At 35.2% G+C, this 26,941-nt stretch overlaps 1 protein-coding gene and 1 long non-coding RNA gene across 26 annotated transcripts in view; one reads left to right on the top strand and one right to left on the bottom strand.

Annotated features, from left to right (window-relative positions):
* The window catches only part of PPFIA2 (PTPRF interacting protein alpha 2), a 485,005-nt gene that overhangs the window by 130,179 nt on the left and 327,885 nt on the right, over positions 1–26,941 (top strand). Inside the window, exon 1 of one of the 25 annotated variants that reach the window (XM_032296829.1) lies at positions 19,059–19,949. The exons of 21 other annotated variants lie outside the window; for them this stretch is intronic. In XM_032296829.1, the coding sequence (XP_032152720.1) occupies positions 19,869–19,949 (81 nt within the window). In that variant the 5' untranslated portion in view covers positions 19,059–19,868. Of the gene's footprint in view, positions 1–19,058; positions 19,950–26,941 lie in introns of those variants that run through there. 3 more of the 25 variants (XM_032296798.1, XM_032296820.1, XM_032296806.1) reach the window with 3 other exon arrangements.
* LOC116563971 lies at positions 19,879–21,754 on the bottom strand. The gene is made up of 3 exons (XR_004274668.1): positions 21,742–21,754; positions 21,383–21,385; positions 19,879–19,976 (listed from the first exon to the last, which is right to left on the bottom strand). It is a non-coding gene; the product is annotated as an uncharacterized LOC116563971 (long non-coding RNA).

The following is a 26,941-nucleotide window of genomic DNA, read 5'->3' as shown; positions in this document are numbered from 1 at the left end:
TACAGGAAGACAAATTAAAGAAATTAATGTATATCCATAATTTACCATGACATTATAAATTTAATTCTGTGCCTATATGGCCTTCTAATCAGCAAGCTGCAAAATTGTGATTTGATCATAGTATTTTAGGTGTTTACATTTCTAGTTAAGTGGTTGTGATCCATGACATTTTAAATAATTCAGTGTCAATATGTAAAAATGAAGTTTTGCTGGGGTCATTATCTCTCTAAGTGATATTTAACCCCTTTATTTCTTACCTAGTCATTAGAATAAGTAATATACTTGTTGGACTGCTCTAATAATACAAAACTAGTCACATTGCCTGGAATTAGAAGAGAGCATCAGCATAAAAAAAAAAAAAAACATAGAATTTGATGGAGAGAAAGATAAAAAGACCTCTAAAAAGGAAATATTAGTTAGCAGATTTTGTGGATAAGGTTATACTACATCAATTTTTCAATCTTGCTCACATCATGATATAAATAGAAAATCATGTTATTTCTACAATATACTATTATAGACATAGGAGGATGCTCAAGCCTTGAATTGAGTCCTTCGCTTCTTAAACATCCAAAATTCTCTCCCCCAACATCATTCTCAGTTGATGTCCTGGCTTCCTGATTTCCCAAAAATGTGCAGACTCCTACCACAATTACCAGCATGTAAACCCACATGCTGTGCCTTTCCAACAGTTATCAAAGATAGTACCCCTCTTTGCCCAAATCCAATGACTTCTCTTGTAGATTCTTTCTTCTCATCTACTCAAGGGCATTGCTCTAGAGATTATCCACTTTTCATCTTACATCATCAATTTTTCATCCTCTACTGGAGCCTCACTTTCAGTACAACATGCTCCTTTTCCTATTTCTCCTTTTTTTTTTTTTTTTTTTTTGCCAGGTGCTGCCCATTTCTTTGCTTCCCTTTGAAACAATGTGCTAAAAACAGTGCTGCATAAAAATACAGTTTCCAATTTCTCTCCTACCATTTCTTTTTAAATTTAGTTCAATCAGGCTTTTTTCTTAACCTTTCACTAAAGCCAGACTGCATTGTTGAATCTGATGATCTCTTCTCAGTCCTCATCTTAGTTGACCTCTGAGAAACATTCAGGTTAATTACTGGATTAATGTGAGCAATTTAGGTCACACTGCTCTTTTGGTCTTCCTCCAATATTAGCAATTGCTCCTGCAGATTTTTCATTGCTGGTCTCCCAGGACTCTGATTGTTGGAATACACCTGGGCCTCCAGCTTGGACCATTTCTCTATTTGTATTCACTTTCTGGATGACCTCTTTTCAGTCTTTTGCATTTCAGTCTATATGATAATGTGGTGTCCAGATTTGTATATCCACCTGGCTATGTGACATTTCTATGTAGATGACTAAAAGAAACCTCAAACTCAACATGTGCAAGAGTAAGCACTTTAATTTTTCCTAAACCTACTACCCCATCATCCTTCCGAATCTCAGTTATTTTATCCTTCCATTGCTTAGGCCAAAACTTGAGCAACTGCTCAGACCAAAGACCTTGCATCTGTCTTTGATACCTTTCTGTCTTTCCCAACCCATCTGCTCCATCAGGAAAATCTGAACAATTCCACAATATTAAAGACTTAATCAGATAGACAATCACCTAAAAATTATTTTATGTATGAAGTCAATTATTTTTGCATATTCCACACAGAATTAAAATGTCACATAAAGCAGCACCAAGATGTAATTTTGATTTACACTGTGGCTTTATAATCAGATCTATCTAATTCAAAGGAAATTTTCCATGTAGATATGCATGTAGGTATGCAAAGGGGCATGTTCCTAAATTTAAAAATGATCAATAAATATTTCTTTAAAATATTTTAAAAATATTTTTAAAACAATCTAAACTACTAGACAGTATGAATTGATAGAAATAATATGGTTTGGTAGTTAGAATATCTTGATTTGGTCATTATTTTACTTGTTCATTCAGTCACCAAAATCTTACCTATTAAGTAACTTATGTGATATTAGACAAGTTGCATAATTTCTCCAGGACTCCTTATGCATAAGAGGAATAAATAGAAGGTTTAACATTATTATCATTACTCTTCTAGAGGATTTACTAGAAGATTTTATAAAGAGCAACATCATGTTTGGCATATAATACTCAATAAATGGAAACTATGGGGCCATTGTTATTGCTCTTAGTAGAAATAAAAGAAGAGAATGATTGGATTTGTCTTTTAAATAAAATTCTTGGAGAAAGTATAATTAAGGAGAAAATAATGTATTTGCTACCAAGGTAAGAGTGGCATAGAGATCTTGATGAGTAAGAAATAAGGTGGCCTAAAGATTGCATTAATCTACTCCACGGTTTTGCCTAATATTGTCTTGTTCCTATAAACCATTAATCTTTCTAATCTTAAACATGGGCTTTTGAATGTAATTCCATGCTACCCATGTAAATGTTACCCTAAAGTCCTTGCATAGTATTGGTTATTATCCTGATTCTTCTTTTCATCTTATCACTTACATGTTTTTCTTCTGAGTTGGTATAAATAAAATGTATGCTAAAGCCTACATTGAAGAGCACTAAAATATCTGCTTTTTTAAATAACATATATTTCTTTCCATTAATGCCATATTTTCCCCAATACTCTGTGAATGTGTGTAAGAGGTTATAGCACACTCTGTGTGCGTTTCGGTGAGTTGATACATGTAAGTTTGCAAATGGGCATATTCCTATATTTAAAAACAATCCATAAAAATATTTTTAAGACAATCTATAGTTTGAAGTCAGGTAGCGTGATGCCTCCAGCTTTATTCTTTTTGCTTAGGATTGTCTTGGCTATGAGGGCTCTTTTTTGAAGTTTAAGGTGGTTTTTTCCAGTTCTGTCAAGAAGGTCAATGGTAGCTTGATGGGGATAACGTTGAATCTATAAATTACTTTGGAATATGGTCATTTTAACGATATTGATTCTTCCTAACCATGAGCATGCAATGTTTTTCCATCTGTTTGTGTCCTCTCTTAGTTTTTCCATCTGTTTGTGTCCTCTCTACAAACCTCTTAAGCAGTGGTTTGTAGTTCTCCTTGAAGAGGTCCTCCGCATCCTTTGTTAGTTGTATTCCTAAGTATTTTATTCTCTTTGTAGTAGTTGTGAATGGGAGCTTGCTCAGGATTTGGCTCTCTGCTTTTCTGTTATTGGTGTATAGGCATGCTTGTGATTTTTGCACATTGATTTTGTATCCTGAGACTTTGCTGAATTTGCTTATCATTTTAAGGAGATTTGGGCTGAGACAATGGGGTCTTGTAAATACACAATCATATCGTCTGCAAATAAAGACAATTTGATTTCCTCTTTTCCTAATTGAATACCCTTTATTTCCTTTTCTTGCCTGATTGCTCTGGCTAGAACTTCCAATACTATGTTGAATAGCAATGGTGAGAGAGGGCACCCTTGTCTAGTGCCAGTTTTCATGCTAGTTAGAATGGCAATCATTAAAAAATCTGGAGACAACAGATACTGGAGAGGATGTGGAAAAATAGGAATGCTTTAACGCTGTTGGTGAGAGTGTAAATTAATGCAACCATTGTGGAAGACAGTATGGTGATTACTTAGGGATCTAGAAATAGAAATATCATTTGACCCAGCAATCCCATTATTGGATATATACACAAAGGATTATAAATCGTTTTATTATAAAGACACATGCACACATATGTTCATTGGGGGACTATTTACAATAGCAAAGACTTGGAACCAACCCAAATGCCCATCAATGATAGACTGGATAAAGAAAATGTGGCAAATATACACCATGGAATACCATACAGCCAAAAAAAAAGATGACTTCATGTCCTTTGCAGGGACATGGATGAATCTGGAAACCATCCATTCTTAGCAAGCTGACACAAAAACAGAAAACCAAACGCCGCATGTTCTTACTTATCAGTGGATGTTGAACAATGAGAACACATGGATACAGGGAGAGAAACATCTCACATTGGGGTATGTTGGAGTGTGGGAGGCTAAGGGAACAATAACAGGGGGTGAGGAGGTTGGGGAGGGATAACATTAGGAGAAATACCTAATGTAGGTGAAGGGGCGATGGGGGCAGCAAATCACCATGGCATGTACATACCTATGTAACAATCCTGCACGATCTGCACATGTACCCCAGATCACAAAGTATAATAAAAATTTTTTTTAAAACAATCCACACTACTAGATAGTATGAATTAATAGAAATAATATGGTTTGGTAGTTAGAATATCTTGATTTGGTCATTATTTTGCTCGTTCTTGAGTCACCAAAATCTGATACTGATTTTCTGATTCTCAAGACTATTCAGCAAGTCAAATGAGATAATTAATATTGAAATGCAAGTCACACACAGAGAGAAGCAAAACAGCCAGAGGAAGATGTCTTTAACATTTCCTAAACAGTTATTGAATACCAACTCCATGCTATGCATTGTTCTAGTTCTTGGTAGTGATACACTAGAATTTCCATAGATTCCTAAACTTCTGTACACTCAAGAAGCTTATTACCTCTCCAACTGTGGCTAGGAATTATGCTTGCAGATTAAAAAAAACCCAAATTATGTATGAGAGACAGATAATTCTTTGTACCTTGATTTAATGATTACTGCACAGTGCATCATAGAACTTATATGGACACTGAACAGTAAATAAAGTGGATAATTTAAATTTATGCAGAGAAGAAATATTTTGTTGAGTCAGAAATCCCTAATAATTTTAACAGTTTCTAGCAAAAAGTGGTTGAAATTTAACATCAAAACTGCACTGCATAATACTTAGATGAGCATGTAGGGCGTGTGCAAGTTGGAGTTCAACATCTAATAATCTGTATGTGGTTCTCATGTCATAGACTGGGCCCCAAATTGCTCAAGTAACTCTTTTTGGGTTTATAAAAGTCATGGTTTTAAAACTCCTCCAGGTATTATTTTAAAAACTGGAACTATGTAGGCATCTGGTATCCAGAGTGGTAGATAAAGAAATAATATCTTCTGGAGCTTAAATGTAATTTCTACAAAACTTGTTAATGACAAGACTACTCAGGTAGACAAGATGGCTGACTAGATGCAGCCAGAAAGCACTGCTCCCACCAAGAGAGATCAAATTATTAAGTCAACCACCATAATTTAAGCAGATACTTGGAGAGAAAAAGCCGATAGGGGAATGCGATGTGACTCTGAAACTGGGGCCGAATAGAAAGGAAGCTGGAAACCCTACTTACAGTACCTGATCACTAGGGCTGGTTCTCAGCTACTAATGGCTCGTGGGAAAGAGGTGAGTGAGGAAAACAACATTTGGCTTAGTATCCCCACAGACCTCTGGGAACCTAGTGACAAGGGAACCTGCATCCCCTGTGGACATGTGAGCTGTCAGGAGATCTCTCCACAGAATAGGCAGAGACAAGTCTTCAGACGGCATGGATCCCAGGAGTTTTTGTGTGCTGGCAGCTCTGGTGAAAACAGCCATAAACGCCTATCACTCGGGGTCCTCCTCCCCACTCCCCCAGAGTCACTGGCTGCAGCTGACTTCTGAGCCAGAAGAGATCTGTACTGCCTTCCCAACTAATGTGACTGAGACACATCTGTTCTGCAAACCCTTCCACATGCTGTTCCCTGACCCCTACAGGGCTTGTGTCTAGACGCCCTGCAGGAATGGGTGCACAGCACAGCCTCCACACCCCTGCTGATGTATTGCTCTATATGAGTACTTTCCAAACAGCACAGGAGCACAACAGATATCCTAGCATAGCTAGAACCCAACCTTGAACCACAGGATGTCCCAGTGCCCCAAGGCTGCAGTGAACAGCTCAGTGCTGTGCCAGCACTCGAGTAGGGGAGGAACCCTCCTTGGAGGGGAGGAAACCCCACCTCAGAACACTGAGAGGGATAAGATGCTAGGTCCCTGGGCCCAGGTAGGTAGGAGTGGGGCATGCCTCCCTCTGAAGGACCGGTTCTTAAAGGGTGTGGCATATCTCCCTGTCACAACCTTTGCCCGAGAGAGCCTCTCAGCCTGGATCACCTCTCAAGAGAACCCCAGGCACAGTGCTGTTGATTACAGAGGGCTTCCCCAAGGCCCGAGAGCAGACATGGTGAGTGAGCCATCTTTTTTCCTCAACCACTGCATAGCAAACCTGGGAATGCCAGGAAGTACAAGAGTCAGGAGGCTAGGCATCAGCCTAGCTCAGCCATTACTCTTAAGTGCCATCTACTGGATCACAGCCCAAACAACAGCATCAAAAATTTATCCTAATATATACACTTGTGAATACAAGTCCAAGAATTCACCTACACAAAAAGATCCTATACAGATCCTATATAGAGCAGTTGGCTTTGTTTCTGGTGCTCTGAAAGCATCCACAAACAAAGCCAACTGAGCATACTCAACTTACACTATAGTTAAAGGAACATCAAAGCTCCGTGATGAGAAAGAATCAGTTCAAGAACTCTGACAATTCAAAAAGACAGTATCCCCTTCTAACAAGCCCACTAGCTCCCCAGCAATGGTTCTTAGCCAGTCTGAAGTGACTGAAATGATAAACATAGAAGTCAGAATCTGGATGGCAAGAAGCTCATCAGGATTCAGGAGAAAGTAAAAACAATCCAAGAAATCCAGGGAATCTAGTAAAATAATCCAAGATTTGAAAGATCAAATAGCCATTTTAAGAAGGAACCAAACTGAACTTCTAGAGCTGGGAAACTTACTACAAGAATTTCATAATATAACTTGAAGTATTAACAGCAGAATATACCAAGCCAAAGAAAGAATCCCAGAGCTTGAAGACCAGTTTTTGAAGCAACTAAGACAAAAAGGATTTTAAAAAAAGTGAACAAAACCTCTAAGAAATATGGGATTATGTAAAGAGGACAAATCTATGACTCATTAGCATCCCTGACAGAGAAAGAGAGAGAATAAGCGATTTGGAAAATATACTGAAAATGTAGTCCACAAAAATTTCCCTAATGTCACTGGAAAGGTTGACATGAAAATCCAATATACAGGAAACCCCAGCTAGATAAGCTGATTGTCCCCAAGGCACATAGTTTTGTTTGTTTGTTTGTTTGTTTGTTTGTTTTAACAAAAAATCATAAAGGCAGCTAGAAATAAAGATCAAGTCACACACAGAGGGAACTTTATCAGACTAGCAGAAGAACTCTTAGCAGAAACCTTACATGCCCGAAGAGATAGGAAGACTGTTATCAGTGTCCTTAAAAAAAAATCCACCAAAAATTTTTAAACTTACATGACAGCAGAGATAGCAAAACTGTTAAAATCATACCAAGCACACTCTTGGATCACAGTGCAATAAAAATAGAAATCAATAGCAAATAAATAATAATCTAAGAAGTACACAAATACATGGAAATTAAACAATTTGCTCCTGAATAATCCCTAAGTGAACATTAAAATCAAAAAATTCTTTGAAATTAATTAAATAGGTATACAACTTACCCAAATCTCTAGGATGCAGCTAAAGCAATGTTAGAAGGAAAGCTTATAACCCTAAATACCTTCATTAACAAGTTAGAAAAGCTCAAATGAATACTCTAACTTTGTACCTAAAGAACATAGGGGGAAAAAAAAAGAAACCAACCCAAAACTAGCAGAAGTAAAGAAATAATTAAAATTAGAGAACAATAAAATTGAGATGCAGAAATATATTTTAAAATTGATGAAACCAAGAGCTGGTTTTTGAAAAAATAAACAAGATTGACATACCGCTAGCTATATTGGCAAAAAAATATAGAAGATCCAAATAAGAATAGTCAGAAATGGCAAAGATGACATTACAACTGATCCTACAGAAACACAAAAGATCCTCAGAGAATATTATGAGCAACTCTAGCACACAAATTTAAAAATCTAGAAGAAACAGATAAATTCCTGGAAGCACACAATTTCCCAAGATTAAATCAGGCAGAGATTGAAACCCTGAACAGACCAATACCGTGTTTTGAAATTCAGTCAGTAATAAGAAACCCACTAACCAAAAATGCTCTGGACTAGATGGATTCACAGCTGAATTCTACCAGATATATAAAGAAGAACTGGTACCAATCCTACTGAAACTATTCCAAAATATTGAGGTGGAGGGAGTCCTCTCTAACTCATTCTATGAAGCCAGAATCAGCCTAATACAAAGATCTGGTAGAGACACAACCAAGAGATAAAACTACAGGCCAGCATCCCTGATGATCATAGATGTAAAAATTCTCAATAGAACACTAGAAAACCTAATTCAACAGCACATCAAAAAGCTAATTCACCATAATCAAGTGGGCTTAATTCCTAGGATGCAAGGTTGGTTTAAGATATGTAAATCAATAAATGTGATTCATCACATAAGCAGAATTAAAAGCAAAAACTATATGATCATCTCAATAGATACAGAAAAAGCTTTTGGTAAAATTCAACCTCTCTTCATGATAAAAGCCTCAGCAGACTAGACATCAAAGTAATATACCTCACAAATCAGAGGAGCCATCTGTAACAAACATGCAATCAATATCGGAATGAGCAAAAGCTAGAACCGTTCCCCTTGAGAACTGGAACAAGACAAAGATGGCCATTCTCACCACTCCTGTCTGACAGAATACTAGAAGTCCTAGTCAGAGCATTCAAATAAGAGAAAGAAATAAAAGGCCTCAAAACAGAAAAAGAAGAAGTCAAAATATCTCTCTTCACTGATTATATGGTTTTATACTTAGAAAACTCTAAAGACTGCCAGAAGGCTACTAGAACTAATAAGTGACTTTAACACAGTTTCAGGATACAAAATCAATGTTAAAAATATCAGTAACAATTATATGTACATCAATAATTTTCAGGCTTAAATCTATGTATACATCAATAATGAAATGCTAAAAGTCAATTCAGAATACAATTCCATTTAAAATAGCCACAAAGAAAATGAAATACATAGCATTCAGCTAACCACGGAGTTGAAAGTTCTGTACAAGAGGAACTACAAAACTCTGCTGCAATAAATCAGAGATGACACAAATAAATGGAAAACATTCCATGCTCATGGATTGTAAGAACCAATATCATTAAAATGGCTATATGTCTGAAGCAATTTACAGATTCAACACTATTCCTATCAAACTACCAATTTCATTCTTCACAGAATTAGAGAAAACTCTTCTAAAATTCATAAGAAACCAAAAAAAGCCCAAATAGCTAAAGCAATCCTAAGCAAAAAGAAAAATGTGGGAGGCATTACACTACTCGACTTCAAACTATGTTGTAAGGCTCCAGTAACCAAAAAAGCATGGTACTGGTAAAAAGACACATAAACCAATGGAACAGAATAGGAAACTTAGAAATAAAGCTACACACCTGTAATCATCTGATCTTCGACTAGGAAGACAATAGCAAGCCATGAGGAAGTGACTGCCTGTTCAATTAATGGCGCTGGAATAACTGACTAGCCATATGCAGAAGATTGAAACTGGGCCCCTACCTTCAACCTTATAGAAAAATTAACTAGAGGTGAATTAAAGGTTTAAATGTAAGACCTCAAACTCTAGAAACCCTAAAAGAAAAGCCAAGAAATACCATTCTCAACATTGGCCTTGGCAAAAAATTTTTCACCAAGTCCCCAAAAGCAACTACAATAAAAGCAAAAGTGGTCAAGTGGTACCTAAGTAAACTAAAGAGCTTCTGCACAGTGAAAGAAACTATCAACAGAGTAAATAACCTACAGAATGGGAGAAAATATTTATGAACCATGTGTCTGACAGAGGCCTAAAATGCAGAATCTATAAGTAACTTAAATCAACAACGAAAAAACAAATAAGCCTATTAAAAATGGGCAAAGAAAATGAACAGATACTTTTCAAAAGAAGACATACAAGTGGCCAACAAACATGAAAAAATGTTCATCACTAGTCATCAGAGAAATGCAAATCAAAACCACGATGAGATACAATCTCACACCAGGCAAAATGGCTATTATTACAAAGTCAGGAAATAATAGATGCTGATGATGCTGTGGAGAAAGAGAGCGCTTACACACTCTTGGTGGTAATGCAAATTAGTTCAGCTACTGTGGAAAGCAGTTTGGATATTTTTCAAAGAAATTAAAACAGTTACAATTCAACCCAGCAATCCCATTACTGGGTACATACTCAAAGAAAAATTAATCATTATACCAAAAAGATACTTGGACTCATATGTTCAGTGTCATTCTATTCACAATGGCAAAGACATGGAATCAACATAGGTGCCCACCAGTGGTAGACTGGATAGAGAAAATGTGGTCCATATACATCATGGAATACTGTGCAGCCATATTAAAATAATTAATCCTGTATTTGCAGAAATATGGTTGGAGCTGGAGGTCATAATCTTAAGTGAATTAGCATAGAAACAGAAACCCAAATACTGCATTTTCTCACTTATAAGTGAGAGTTAAGCATTGAGTACACAGGGATGTTAACATAGGAGCAATTGACTCTGTAGACTACTAGTGAGGGAAGAGATGGTGTGTAGCATGGGTTGAAAAACTACTTATTGGCTATTATGCTCACTACTTGGATGTAACACACTCATGTAACAAATCTGCACATGAACCCCCTGAATCTGAAATAAAAGTTGAGAAAATAAATCATAAAGTAAACTCAGGGTTTTGGCTATCTGCAAAGGGTCATTTTTACTACATGCTGTAGAACTTGTGATATAAAGCTAAGGATACAGATACTGTTAGTGGATAAATATGAAGATAGATTAGATAGAGATAGATGATAGATATACAGACAGATAATAGATAAACAGATATGTAGGTAGATATATAGACAGATAGGCTAGTGATATTATATACTTAACTAGCTTTCATATGTTATCCATATAAATTTACTAGGATGTATTGTCCATCTGAGCTGCAAATTTCATTCCATATGGCATGAATTATAACTGCACGTTTGCCTGGAAAATGCTTTGTTTTCCTGTAGTTCTACCATGCAAAATGTAATAATATCTGTCTCTTCCCCTCTCCTCCTCTCTCCTCCCCCTCTTCTCTCTCATCTTCATTTTTCTCCTCTACCTCCTTTCATCTTTCCCTCTTTTTTTCTCTCTCCCCACCATGTTTTTCTCTTTCCCGCATTGTTCTTCCAGTATGACCATTTTCCCCTAACCATTTATCAGAAATTAGCAGAAAACAAGCAGCCTTTTCAGTGTATTTCTTTAACCCCCCCCCAAATTCTTATAATTTTAGCAAAATTTTGAGCTTTATACCCAGTACCCATAAATCAATGAAAGGCTATATCAAATTGCTGGTTTTAACACAGAATATATCCTACAACTATTTCTTAAAATAAAATTATTTTCAAGGGTTATAAAAATGTATGAGCTGAATTTCCTGATATAAAAGCATAGGCTTTAAAGTATTTTTTGAACATTTTAAAACACCAAGCTGATAATGTGCATTTCAGATGGCATAGGAATAATTATTCCTAAGGGCACAAGGGTGTATTAGATAATTTCTTGGGGTCTTCTCTTAAGTCTATTAAGAGCAAATGTCCGGCTTCAGGATTTTTATTTTACTCTGTTTTAAGTAAGTATAATTTACTCATCCTTTTACTGCTTCATTTTTAATTCCTTACTATAAAAAATTCAGGTGGTTGAGATGGCTAGTATTAAACTTTCTGAAGCTCAACTTCATAATTTACCTCTCTTGAATAAGATACATCTTAAGAAACTTTTGGTAATGGTCTATCGTAGCGATTAAATTGGGTATGTTATTTACACTTCACATAAGGTGGTAGCCATTGCCTGAAAACTAATGATTGGTACCATAAGCACAGTAAATTTTATTTGATATATATATATATATATATATATATATATATATATATGGTATAATTTTACCATATATATACACATATATATGTATATATATATAGTTTTCAATTAAAATAATTTTGTGATAAATTGAAAGGAATCAAACTAAGAATGAAGTTTCTTGACAACCCAAAATAATCTTGGAAAGCTATTTGGCAAACTAAAGAAAGATGTTAAAATATACTAACCAAAAGTGTGAAAATGTGACTCAACATTTCATATCTTTTTTTTTTTTTCAAACAGGAATGTTCTAATTTTATTTGATTCTATAGGAAAAGGGTGATGATCAGATTAAATGTCTTTACTAATTTTACTTGAAAAAAATGTTTGTAAATACAAACATATACCTAACACAGTTACCTCTTATGTCCTGAAATGCTTTCAGCCATATTTTCCCAGCCATTTCATGCCATCTCATTTCGTATCAAACACTGATTCTTCTCTTTCGAAAGCCTTTAAGCTTCTGCTTTTGCCAGGGTCACTCTGACAATAAACCTGGAGTTCAGTGGTTTCCAGATGAACTCATTATACATTATATCAAGTCAGTGGTTAGCATGTGTCAAATTGCAGCGTAGGTGTCTTGCTACTTAACTACCTCTCCTTAGCTGATGTCTCTCCCACGAAATTTAAAGTTTCTGAAGCACTGATACTGTATCTTTGATAATCCTGTCCCCAAATCCTGGAAATAATACCAGGAAAGTTTTAGGCATTTGGCAATTAGTCTTTGATTAATGCCTAGTTGAATAAGCAAATAAATGAATAAATGTGGGCGAGAAAGGAAGATAGTAAGGGGCAGCTGTAATGTACAGGGCAATTTTATTTTTTTAGTCAGTTTAGTGATTCTGTCCTTGAAAAAGGTATTCTACTTTCTTGAACATCAGTGTTCTCATATGTAAAATCAATATATTACCCAGGCCAAATGACAGTGTATGGCTCAAATTAAATGCCATGTGTGCAGGTCTGACATGTAAACACTGAATGTTCATTCTTTTTTCCTTTCTACATTTCCAGGTGATGTAGCCCATGAAGTTAACCTAATCAATAAGCCCAAATTAAGAGTCCATATTTGGGCCGGGCGCGGTGGCTCACGCCTGTAATCCCAGCACTTTGGGAGGCCGAGGTGGGTGGATCACGAGGTCAAGAGATTGAGACAATCCTGGTCAACATAGTGAAACCCCATCTCTACTAAAAATACAAACAATTAGCTGGGCATGGTGGCGCGTGCCTGTAGTCCCAGCTACTCGGGAGGCTGAGGCAGGAGAATTGCCTGAACCCAGGGGGCGGAGGTTGCGGTGAGCCGAGATCGCGCCATTGCACTCCAGCCTGGGTAACAAGAGCGAAACTCAGTCTCAAAAAAAAAAAAAAAAAAAAAAAAAAAAAGAGTCCATATTTGTTTTTATTCCTTAGAATGGATTTGATGTACATATTGCTCTTAAAGTAATTTTTCAAAAGGCGTATCTGTGTTGTTCCTCCAATATAATAAATGCTCCTCAAATGTAAGCAAACTTTTGTGTTTACCATAGGTAGGAAGACCATGGTTAACACAAGACCGAGTTCTGGTTTATCAAGGACGGTCTTTATGTGTATGTCTGGAATAATGATTGATCATTCTTCTTTTCCCCTCAAATATGTGTCAGTTACATTATAAATTATCCACTATATGTGATTAATTAACCATAGCCCTTTAGGGCTAAGTGTACTGTCTTATTAATAAATATGTATTATTTAACAAAACACATTTAAAATCAGTTTTGCTAAATGTAAATATTGAAAACTATAATTTTTAAATGAATGAATAAAAAATACATATATGTATAAATTATATATTTGAATTGGCATATTTTTATTTTTCTAAGTAACTGTTCCAGTGAATGGTTTGAGCAAATCCCCACTTCCAGAACTTTTTTGGTGACACCTTTCTTTCTAATTACCAATTCATTTAAAAAAATTAATAAAATCCTAAACAAACGTTATGGTGAAAGAATTCGTTTTTTTAATTGAGTAATTGAACATAATTTATAAATACTGTATTTACTTAGTATTTTATTCTTATGAAATTTGGAACTTCCTGAAACCTATTATATCAAATAGCACTAGCAATTTGGAGAATAAGATTGCTTTTGGAAATTAATTCTTTGTATTTTTCACATAAATAAAGGCGAAGAAGAGACTGGGTGCATTGGCTCATGCCCAACAATTTGGGAGGCTGATGCAGTAGGACCTCGTGAGGCCAGGAGTTTGAGACCAGACTAGGCAACATAGTAAGATCCTGTCTCTTTAAAAAATAAAATAAAATAAAATAAAAAACAGCCAGTTGTGGTGTCACACTCCTATAGTCCCAGCTACTGGGGAGGCTGAGGCTCACTTAAGCCAAGGAGTTCAAGGCTGCAGTGAGCTGTGCTCATATCACTGTACTCTAGCCTGGACCACAAGAGAAAGACCCTCTCTGTAAAAAAGAAAGAAAGAAAAAAAGAAAAGAAAAGTGAATCGGAGAATGGAAACAAATTAGGGAGCTACTATCTTAATTTTACTTAAATGTTACGAAGACTTTGAGTGAGGCATTATTATCCCCATTCCATAAATGAGGAGACTGACGCTTATTAAGAAACAGTGAACTCAGTGTGCTAGCTGAAATTTTCCCCTTACATTCTGAGCATATGCAGAAGTTTTGAATTTCTAATGAGACTAAGAACAAGCTGATTTTTAATTTCGGGTCATATTGATTAGAAATTATGTTTAAAGCAATTACTTAGCCATGTTGTATAAGCAGCACATTCATTGAGTCAATATTTATCAACCACCTGAAATGTGTTTGATTACAGGGATAGATGTTTGATAATTATTTAAAATTAAGATATGAAGACTGTCCAAGGAATACAAGGACATGGATATTTGCAAGGGATTCGTTTCCTTCTTCTATATGCACCCTTTTCTAAAATGTATTATTCTGAGAACAGTACCGCAATTAAGGAGTTCTGCCTGAATTTAAATCAATCTTCTCTTTCAGAGTGTATATTTCTCATGAATCTTAACTGTTTCACATTACCCCATGGTCTCAAAACTTCAAGGACCAAATTAAGAAAGTGCTTAAAATATAGATTGAGGTATTAGGAAAGTAAATTACGTTAGTAGCTACATAACACATCCTCTTTGAAAGCCAGATGTTTTCTGGTTGTTCATTTTCAACAAAATCAGAGGATGACTTAATCAAGGTATTTGATGATTATTATAAAATATATTTTTGATTCTAATATATATGAAGAAGAAATTAGAACATTTTAGTAATATTGATGTTAAAAATAATAACACAACCTTCTTTCTTTTCCATCTACTTACTTCTGGGAACAGGGTTTCTCAAGAATAAATCTACAAAACTGAAAATTAGGGCTATAATTCTAATAGTATGTTTGAATTGATACAGTATATAAGCTAGTTTTAAAAAGATAAAACTCCAGTTGTATCATGCAAACATACATTTTTTTATTATCCAGACATGATATTGTATTTTCTATGTTTATCATCATTTTAATATATTTATTCTGTTCTGGTACATTGTATGGCAATAATATTTGTGAATGCTACTCCTTCTAAGAGAACATTTTTAACACTTATAACCATATAGTCATTTAACATTTAAAAAGAAAAAATATTTGAAGTATGTATATACATATGTATATATATAGTTTTCAGTAACAAATTATGATATTACTGATAAAATGTTTTAAAGCACACAATGTATCAAGAGAGTACAATATAGTAAAATAAAATTATGTACAGGAGAAAAGAAAAGTAACTTGAAGAAACAAAAGGGATCGTATAAAATTTTCATTCTTATGAGCTCTTTAGGTTTTTAGTAGAAGATGGGCATTAAATTGCTATATCATTTTAATTTCATTTGATGCATTCAAATGAGCATCATCTGTCAATACCTACAATGTACTGTAATTTAAATCTTTTAAAATATTTAAATTTTGACAAAGAGGATTTTATAGTTTTTCAAACTCTACATATCTAAGGGTGCAAACCAATGAAGTTTGGAAACCACAGTACTAGATAAAATGTTAGTCATGGAACTCAGCGCAGCTCTGAGCCTGCTCCGAGACCGTTCAGTTCCTGCCCATCAAGACTTCTTGGGCCTGACTGAATGGGGGTTTTCCTACAGAAAAAAGGTGTCAGATGTCCCTGACTAAATTTAATACTTATGATTTCCTTTAGGCAATTAATACAGGTTAAAGGGATGTGTTTTTTAGTGAGGCAGAGACTTCTCCATCCTCCAGAAACTCCAACTCTCATGGATTTCAGAATGAGAATTATAGATCTATACTGTGATATATAAGCTTTGGCCTCAACCACAATGGACAAGGAAGAATTCTACATCTTAGCAATTTTTAGACCTGGACAACACTTTCCCTATTGCTACCTGGCAGAAGAAAAAGTTGAGTTGTTTCCAAATAGACATTCAGAATTACAAGATAAGGTTATTATCAAAAATAGTCATATAAAAAAAAGTTCTGGAAAAATGGTACACTTTGGCAATTTCAGTAATTTATTCAGGAATAAAGCATTGTAATTAAAATAATTATATATTAGTAGTACTATTTCTCCCGCCTGCCTCATTTCACATTAACTCATACTAATTTCCTCACCTCCCCCACCAAATAAATATATTTTAAAAAGTGTATTCTTATTGGCTAGAAAGCTTTATAATTCCCAGCTAAAATAAAGTAGTTTGCTGGCTGCTGCAAATACAGTAAATACATGAGATTATATTAAATATATGTGATATTTCACCAAAAACATTTGATTTATGAGTTCCTCTATAATAATAAGGAATCTGGTGAATTTTCTGATCTCAATTGTGTTAGAACCAGTTTACAGGTAAGCATAAAAGTACATGGAATTTATATATCCATGGTAAAAATCTATTTGATGAACATTTTTTTCTTAGAACTTGGCTCTCAAGAAAAAACCTTTAGGTTTATGTTTGAGACATTATTCTACTCATAGCTCTCTGGAGAACATGAGTTACATGTCCCCACTAACCACAAGAGAAAGTAAGAACCTAACACATACCTGGAATATTTCATATATATCACCGATTTCTACAGCTAGTAAACGTATATAGTCATTTTAAAATTTTATCGTCATTTGACTGAATCCCATGTGGACTATGATATCAGAAGGGAAAAATATTATTTTGAAATATAGAATAATATGGCTACTTAAAAATTACTGGAAATAAAACATTTTTTCAAGTTTACTCAAAATAATAATTAGTTATAGTTAAGGAAATGAACAGTTTCAGCAAATCATAAGTGATTTATGCAAGAGAAAAACCTTTTTTTTTCTTTTTTTAAATTGTACTTTAGGTTCTGGGGTATATGTGCAGATCATGCAGGGTTATTGCATAGATACATGCATAACAAGGTGGTTTGCTGCCTCCATTCCCCCTTCATCTATATTCGGCATTTCTCCTGATGTTATCTCTCCCCACCCCCCGCTGTCCCTCCCTAGCCCCGCCAACCGACCCCAGTGAGTGATGCTCCTCTCCCTGAGTCCACGTATTCTCATTGTTCAACACCCACCTATGAGTGCGAACATGCGGTGTTTGGTTTTCTGTTTTTGTGTCAATTTTTAAAAAATAATCATTGAGTGCTTTAAAAACAAAAGGATGGAGGCATGTCAAGGGACATGAGAGACAACCTGAAGTAAAGGACCTACCAATGATTAAAGCTGGGACAATATGAAAAACAAACTAAATTATGCAATATTAAATTATAAACTAGAGTGTAAATATATATGAGTCTATACTCTTATAAATAAATGACTGAAAAGCAAATAATCGAAGAAATAGAGGCCAGCCATTGTAAAAGAAATCTATTTAATATATGTAGGTACTCTCTCTTCTAAGGAGCCAAGCTTAATTTCACCAATTCTTACATTCCTGTTGAGGGTATACTAGTTTTCATAAAGAATAGAGTATGGGAAGGGGAAAATAGTAACTTTACAGTAGATAAACCAGGCAAATACTTTGTTAGTCAAATGATGAAGGTTGACATCATTAATAATGTCACATGGATGTCATGTAACAGTAATACAATGTGATTGAGGACATGTCACCTCTGTGGTGTGCTTATCCATCCATAGGCCAGTGTAATCAGGATGAAAAGCATCAGGCAAACATGTGTGATATTATGGGATTAGAAGATATCCCATAAAACACTTGCTCAGTGCTTGTCAAGACCATAAGGTCATTAGAAACAAAGAAAACCTGTCATACACCAAAAGAAACTGGAAACACATGACAGGTAAATAAATATGGTATCCTGAATTGGAACCTAAAACACAAAGAGCACATTAATGGCAATACTAGTAAAATCCATGTAAAGTATTGAGTTTAGATAATAACAATGCACTAACATTAGTTTTTTAGTTTTGACAAGTGTCCTGTAGTAATAAAGGATGTTAACTGTGAGAGAAACTGAATGAGGGCTGTATAGGAATTCTCTGTACTTTCTTTGCAGATTTTCTATAAATCTGAAATTCACAAATAAAAATTTTAGTAAAATAATGTTCTGGTTTATTTAGCAGTTTGCTAGTTAAATAATTACCTACACACATAATTTATGAGAATGTAGGAGTCCCCTCTAAGGAATTGAGGATCACTTTTCTGTATACTGTCCATCAATATTATAAACTTCATGCATAATTGGAGAATCAGAAATACTAATGAATAATGATTTAGGTTTTAACTGTCCATCATAATCCTTTACAGCCTTCTGGTTTAAAGTAGATGGTTCTTTATTATGTATAACTATGTCATCTTAGATACATTCAAAAAACACTACTTTTGGCTTATTCAGTTTCCTACCCTCCTAAAGTCTCCACATTTGAACCATCTGTAAATGGAACATTTATTTTTACCCCTAAAAGTTGTCAAGTCATCTGAATATGATCTTTAATACAAATTGAAGAATGTGTTAAAGATATACAAAAAGAACATATTTTGCAATAAAACCTACGTGTTTGCAATCAATATTTTTGGATTTTTGAGTTGGAAGCCTTCATGTGTATAAAATATTTTTTAATTCTTGTGTGTATATATGTATATGAAATAAAGTTGTGATTATTTAAAACACATACATGGTACTTTTTGATACACTGTCAAACATAATGATTTTTTGTAGCTAAAATGGGGAAAATGATATAATTACATTGATATTTATGATGTTCTATAGGAGTTCAGAAAAGTGGAAAATATTTAGTACATTTTGTTTGATAGTACTCCTAGTATATAGAGTCTTACTGAGTTGTATGCAATTGCCTCTCAATGTCCTAGCCAGCTGTAACAGCTGTAATATACTTTGATCTATAAATTATAAAATAACTATCTACTTTAAAAAAAAAAAGGCTTTGTAAAAAAAATCGCATCTTGTTGAAAAGTCTGGGAATGACTAAAAGATTTAGAAAGATGCAGAATCAAGAGCGATAAAACAGCAATTTGTTACTAAATAGAGCTTTAAACAGTATATGAAACATACTTCAGGTTAGTCAGAAGAGGTCCTCTGAATTACACTGTGCATGCTTCCCTGAAATGAAACTGTATGTTATTGGTTAACCAGGATATTTAGCATAATCACTCTGCTAGACTGTGGTGGAGGGAGGTGATTATCACTGAGAACAGATGGGCAGGTCCACAGCACTGCCAGATTCTGCACAAGCTCCATTTATCGTTGGTTCTTGCTTTTTTCCTTCTGTGTTTTAAATTTTTTTAAAAAACATTGTATGTTCTAAAGAACTAGCTTCACAAAAGGCTGGTGGCTGATGATCTTTCAGCTAAGATTTCAAATGTAGAAGAAAGATTTAAAATGCTGTCACTGTGTATCTAAGAAGGATGGGGCAGATTTCATTTTACCCTGTAGTCTCCCTCAATGCATGCACGGATTTATCTGTACGCTAAGCTCTCTGCTCTGCATCTGTAGCTCCTTGTGGATTATATTGTCTCTGTGATCAGAAATGATTTTCTCGGATATGAACACCGTTTCTGGCTCCCCTAAAGTGCATCCTCCTAATGGGACCCGGTTTTACACTTTTCAAGTAAGTGTGCTTTAAATGGCTTCACTACTTAGGAAGTTAATATATTGTCAAACTTTTAATAAATGGCTATATAAAGGAAAAAAGACTTAAAAAGTATGGCAGTATTGAAGAGAATGTATGGAATGAATAATGTGCATGTCAGTTTGATCTGCTTTAAAATGTGGAAATATGATGGCATTAGGCATCTCTGTGAATTAAAACAAAAAATAGTGAACACAATTTTCCACAGGAATTTTTAAATCTGCTACAGTGTCATCCTTGAGAGTTTATGAGATATGTTGTGACTCCTGATATTGTTATTTATGGGTAAAATATGGTAAACATTGTAGAGTTACTTCCCTTGTGCATCACAGAAAGAGTAGAATTAAAACACATTTTATGAACTTTGCAAACTAAATCCTCTGGGCTCAGAAAAATATTTTGCATTTCATATACACATTTTAACATAATTCCTATTATTTAATTTTCTTATGTATATAATATAAAGGCAATAAACAATATAGGAGGTTTAAGAACCACATTCAGTATGCTTCCAATTTGAAATAGAATAGAAACTCATTAGGATGGAAGGTTTTCTGTGTTATCAAAAAGTCAAAATGATTTATAATGTAAATGTGAGTTAAAAACTGTTACCTACTAAATGTATTTCAGTTGCCTGTCAATAAATCAGCCATCAATCTAGAAAATGACTAGGTCTAAACTAAATCAGTTTCTATCTTATTTTTATCTTCAAATTGTATCTTTCGTTACTAAGGTTTACTTTGTAATTCAGTCATATTATCATTACATGAGAAAGGAACATGATATTCTTTTCTCTGTATATTTTACATTATGGAAACATAAACAGCCTGATATTTAATTATTTTGACTGTATAGTTATACCATACTTGGAAAAATAAGTATAAAGATTTAGAAAATTAATATAATAAAGGTAGTCAGAGTTTTTTTAAGGGAGCGCTAAATAAATGTACATCTGAATTATAAGTCTCTTGCCTTTGCAAATTGTAGGCAGTAGATATAATTACTCTTTCTCTCTCCTCTTTCTATACTTCTATTTTTAATCCTGTTGCCTTGTCTGTTTTACACTGATGTCTACTGATAGTGCAAGTCTGTGGTTTTACAAAATGTATTCTCTTCCTAGTGGTGATCTGCTTACTGTGACAGTGATTCAAAATGCAAGTGCCCTGGGGCTGTTGTACAGAATTATTACTTTTTTTGTCCTCTTCTCCTCTGTACACTGAGATATAAACACCTCTCACAATATCCTGCAGCTGGCTCTTTGGGTAGATTTTGACATTAGGTATTCTACTTCAGTCTCTTAAAGTTTAAGGGTCAGTGCATTCCATATGCTCGGTCATGACAGAGGCTTTTTACAATTCTTTCAGTAAAGATCTTACCAATACCTTTCTTGGCAGGTGACTTTCTTTGAAAACACACTGGAACAATTTTAAATACTCTCTTTTTGTTGATAATAACATTCTTGTTAAAACTCTAGGAATTCAGATAATATATAAATTTTGCCAAATATAAATTCTATTCACCTACATTTTTAATTTCCTAAAATATTTGCTCCTGAGGTCTGTAACAGACAATATGTGTTTAAGTTTTCATGTTTATCTTTTTGTTGCTGTTATTATTTGTTTTTACCTTTGGTGGAAGAAAGAAAGAAAGATGGTTTTTAAAGCACAAAGTTAAATGTTTATAGTAGTAAACTCTCATTTTTTTTCAAAGAAAAATATTAAATGATTATTAGAATTATACTAAATGATTATTAGAGTTATATATTGATTACAAAGAATTAAATGATTTTCTTACCTATATGCATTAACCTATATTGAGGCAACATATTTTCTTTGGTTGAAATACTGTAAAAACAAATGAGATGCTGTAAAGTAACAGACCATTTGTCAAAAACTATCTTGAGAAAATGATTAAATTTTCAAAAATGGTTCTCATTATGAAATGGCATAAATGTACTTCTAAAACGATTCTGCATCAAGGAGTTGGGATTTTAGTGCTTACTTCCTTAAAATTATTCTAGCACAAGAGTTAACATATGCAAATATATTTAAGAGCGCTGAGCATGAATAATACTGCATTTTAGTTCCATCTTCTCATTAAACATCCAAACTAACCTGTCATTTTTTTTCTGACATGGTATGCTATCGCATTTTAAGAGTAAGCTTTAGAGTGTATTTGACCTAAGTAGTTCAAAGGTGAAAAGGCAACAAATGAGTAGAAGGATATTCTTAGAACAGGACCTTGCTTTTCATTGCATCTTTAATTTAGACAAACATTCATACTTCTAAGCATATACATACGGTTTTTTGTATAGACTATGTAATACTTCATTTAAACTAATTCCTTTAAGTGTGAATCATCACTTTTGTATCACTGTGAATATACTTGTGCCTGCATTTTTCTATTTAGAGGTTCCTGGACCCTGGATGATGTCAGCACCCAGTTTGCACTGTGTGTCTAATGAGTGACTTCTCATCAAAAGTCAAGTTCTAGAGTGTAGTTTCTAAAATGCTTTTTAATTGACAAAAGTTAAAATTAAGCACTTCTAGAGGAAAATAATATTTGCAATACTTTTATGCATTAGAAGTGTCAATGTGTGGGACTCAAATATATACAAGTGGAAAACCTACTTTATGTATAAGCACAGTGAATTTTGTTACTTTTCTGTCCATAAAAATCATGTCTCAACATGGCTTTACATTTGTTCTTTCATAGCTTTATCTTTGCAAATAATACCATCTATTTTCTCTACTAATACTCCTGAGTGATTAATCACGATTCAATGTGTTCTTGCTCCCAGAGGTCATGGTCAACACCATGGCTCTCTTCATTTCCTAGAAATTAAATACCTCACCCACCTGTTTTCAAACCATATCTGCATAGTCCTAAACTTTCATGGGAGTTTGTCAATAGTTGCTAGCAACAATAGGGAAAAATATGTATCTTTATATTATATATATTTATATATATTTTTAATTGTACTTTAGGTCCTGGGGTACATATGCAGATCATGCAGGATTGTTGCATAGGTACATACATGGCACAGATGGCAATGTGTTTTGCTGCCTCCATCCCTTTGTCACCTATATCTGGCATTTCTCCCCATGTTATCCCTCCCCAACCTCCCCACCCCATACTGTCCCTCCCCTAGCTGCCCCCCAACAGATCCCAGTGTGTGATGCTCTCCTCCCTGTGTCCATCTGTTCTCATTGTTTAACACCCGCCTATGAGTGAGAACATGCTGTTTTTGACTTTCTGTTCTTGTGTCAGTTTGCTGAGAATGATGGTTTCCAGATTCATCCATGTCCCTACAAAGGATACAAACTCATCATTTTTTATGGCTGCATAGTGTTCTATGGCATATATGTGCCACATTTTCCTTGTTCAGTCTACCATTGATGGGCATTTGTGTTGGTTCCACGTCTTTGCCATTGTAAATTGTGCTGCAATGAATATACATGTTCATGTGTCTTTATAATAGAACAATTTATAATCCTTTGGGTATATACCCAGTAATGGGATTGCTAGGTCAAATGGAGTTTCTATTTCTAGGTCCTTGAGGAATCACCACACTGTCTTCCACAATGGTTGAGCTAATTACACTCCCACCAACAGTGTAAAAGTGTTCCTATTTCTCCACATCCTCTCCAGTATCTATTTTATATATATATATATATATATATATATATATATATATATATTAGGCAGCATCTCTCTCTGTTGCCCATGCTGGAGTGCAATGGCCCAATAAAGGCTCACTGCAGTCTCAGCCTCCCAGGCTCAAATGATCCTCCCACCTTAGCCCCTCAAGTAGCTGGGACTACAGGTACACACCACCACACCTGGCTACTTCTTTAATGCTCTGTAGAGATGGTGGTCTCACTATATTTTCCAGGCTGGTCTTGAACTCATGGGCTCAAGAAATCCTCCAGCCTAGGCTTCAGCCTGCGTCTGGGATTACAGGAGTGAACCACCTCACCAGGGCAAGAAATATTATTTTGAGGCTTATAAAGTTTCACTATTCTACATTTACATTTTTTATTTATGGGTGCTCTGTGAAAGCTTTCATAAATAACAACACACTGTGTTACTATCACATACAAAAGAAAATGAAGTTTGCAACCCATTTCTTCAAACCAAAGGATTAATTTCTGATAGAAATTTTATCCCCTGGACCCATAGACGAGTTATTTCATATATATATATATATATATACATGGTCATTTAATTCTAGCATTAATAAAATTATCTGTCAGAACTATATATAGAAGTGGTTAAGTCTTGATACTTACTGAAAACAAGAGAAAGAAGCTTTACTTTAAGTATGGAAACATAGTAACCTGCTGCTTCCATGCTTAAAATACTTCTCTTCTCCAATCATTTTGGCATCAGGCACTGATTTTGTAGAAGACAATTTTTCCATGAACCTGAGATGGAGAGGAGAGGGGATGGTTTTAGCATAAAACTATTCCACCTTAGATCAACAGGCATTAGATTTCCATAAGGTGAGTGCAACATAGATCCCTCACATGTACAGTTCACAATAGGGTTCACACTTCTGTGAGAATCTAATCCCACAGCTGATCTGACAGAAGGCAGAACTCAGGTGATAATGTGAGTAATGGGGTCAGCTGTAAATACAGATGAAGCTTTGCTCACTTGTCCACTGCTCACTTCCTGCTGTGCAGCTTGGTTCCTAACAGGCCATGGACCAGTACCAGTAGTTAGGACCTCTGCCTTAAAAGATAATATTATCTTTCCAGTTTGGCATAAAAAGTACTTCCTGATAAGGGAAACACACTCTACTTTTTTTCCTAGAAAGTTGTTTGCAACTTTGCCTCTTCACTCAAAATGCCCACTGGAAAATTTTTCTTAAAGTCTTATCTCAAATGCCACCTCCTTCATGAAGCCTTCACTCATTCTTGCACACTGTATTAAATGCCTTTTGTAAAAAAATCCTCTTTATTTGTCCATACCGCTACCAAAGCAAATTTTATGCTTGGTTATAATTCCCATGACCACTTTATTAAGCTGTGTCCCTAACACATGGATACCGACAATATTTCTGTAGGGTGGAAAATATATTTCAAAGATAAATGATTTACCTATTAAAATTTAACACAGAAAGCAACAAATTATTTTTCTTTTAAATATATAGGCAGTTAGTGAGACATAACTAGTAATAGCTACAGTATCAGATGTATAAATGTAAATTTGCTTATGTACCACGCAAATAAAATTCTTAAAAATATATAACAGATACATGAGTTACAAAGGAAAATTTTTAATTTTATTGTTTTTTAATATTTCTATGACAGCTAACCAAAGTTTTTTTTGAGGATTTTCTTTAATACATCTTTACCATTTTTTATTAATTTGCATTTTCTTGTTTTATCAAGAGAACTTTATAAATTTTTATTTGTATATAGTTTCATACTTGGCAGATAGGATTATCACCTGAAATAGGAGACTAATATGTAAACTGAAAACCTCAATTGCATGAACTTTTACTCAAAAAGATACGTAGTGGGGCATGATGGCTCATGCATGTGTTCTCAGCACTTTGGGAGGCCAAGGCAAGTAGATCTCCTGAGCTCAGGAGTTCAAGACCAGCTTAGGCAACCCAGAGAAACCCCATCTCTACCAAAAATACAAAAAAAGTAGCCAGGCATGGTGATGCACATGTGTAGTCACATCTACTTGGGAGACTGAGGTGGGAGGATTGCTTGAGCCTGCGAGGCAGAGGTTGCAGTGAGCTGAGTTTGCACCAGCATATTTCAACCTGGGTGACAGAGTGATATTCTGTGTATTAGTCCGTTTTCATGCTGCTGATTAAGAAATACCCAAGACTGGGAAGAAAAAGAGATTTAGTAAACGTACAGTTCCCTGTGGCTGGGGAGGCCTCACAATCATGGTAGAAGGCAAGGAGGAGCAAGTCACATCTTAAGTGGATGGTGGTAGGCAAAGACAGAGCTTTGCAAAGAAATTCTTGTTTTTAAAACTATCAGATCTCATGAGACTCATTCACTATCATGAGAACAACACAGGAAAGACCCACACTTACAGTTCAATCATGCCATGTTGTGAGTTCCTTTCACAACACATGGGAATTGTGGGAGTTACAATTCAAGATGAGATTTGGGTGGGGACACAGTCAAACCATAATTTTCCACACCAGACCCCACCCAAATCTCATATTATCAAATTTTAAAACCAATCATGCCTCCCCAACAGTCCCCCAAAGTCTTAACTCATTTCAGCATTAACTCAAAAGTCCACAGTCCAACATCTCACCTGTGACAAAGCAAGTTTCTTCCACCTATGAGCCTGTAAAATCAAAAGGAGGTTGCTTACTTTCTAGATACAATGAAGGTATAGGCATTGGGTAAATACAGACATACCAGATGGGATAAATTGACCAAAACAAAGTGGCTATAGGCCCCATGCAAGTCCGAAATCCAGCAGGGCAGTCAAATCTTAAAGCTCCAAAATGATCTCCTTTGACTTCATGTCTCAAATCCAAATCGTGCTGATGAAAGAGGTGGGTTCCCATGATCTTGGGCAGCTCTGACCCTGTGGCTTTACAGGTATAGCCTCCCTCCTGGCTGCTTTCATGGGCTAGTGTTGAGTGTCTATGGCTTTTCCAGGTATATGGTGCAAGCTGTCAGTGGGTCTACCATTCTGGGGTCTGGAGGACAGCAATGGCCCTCTTCTCATGGCTCCACTAGGCAGTGCACCAGTAGGGACTGTGTGGGGCTTCTGACCCCACATTTTCCTTCTGCACTGCCCTAGCAGAGGTTCTGCATAAGGATCCCACCCCTGCAGAAAACTTCTTCCTGGACATCCAGGCATTTCCATACATCCTGTTAAATCTAGGCAGAAGGTCCCAAACCTCAGTTCTTGACTTCTATGCACCTGTAGGCTGAACAGCACCTGGAAGCTGCCAAGGCTTCAGACTTCCAGCTTCTGAA

The sequence above is a fragment of the Sapajus apella genome, unplaced genomic scaffold (assembly GCF_009761245.1).
Source record: "Sapajus apella isolate SASKATOON/1434 unplaced genomic scaffold, GSC_monkey_1.0 scaffold2, whole genome shotgun sequence".
NCBI lineage: Eukaryota > Metazoa > Chordata > Mammalia > Primates > Cebidae > Sapajus > Sapajus apella.
The sequence above is the reverse complement of the archived record's forward strand: the minus strand, read 5'-3'. Positions and strand labels throughout refer to the sequence as shown.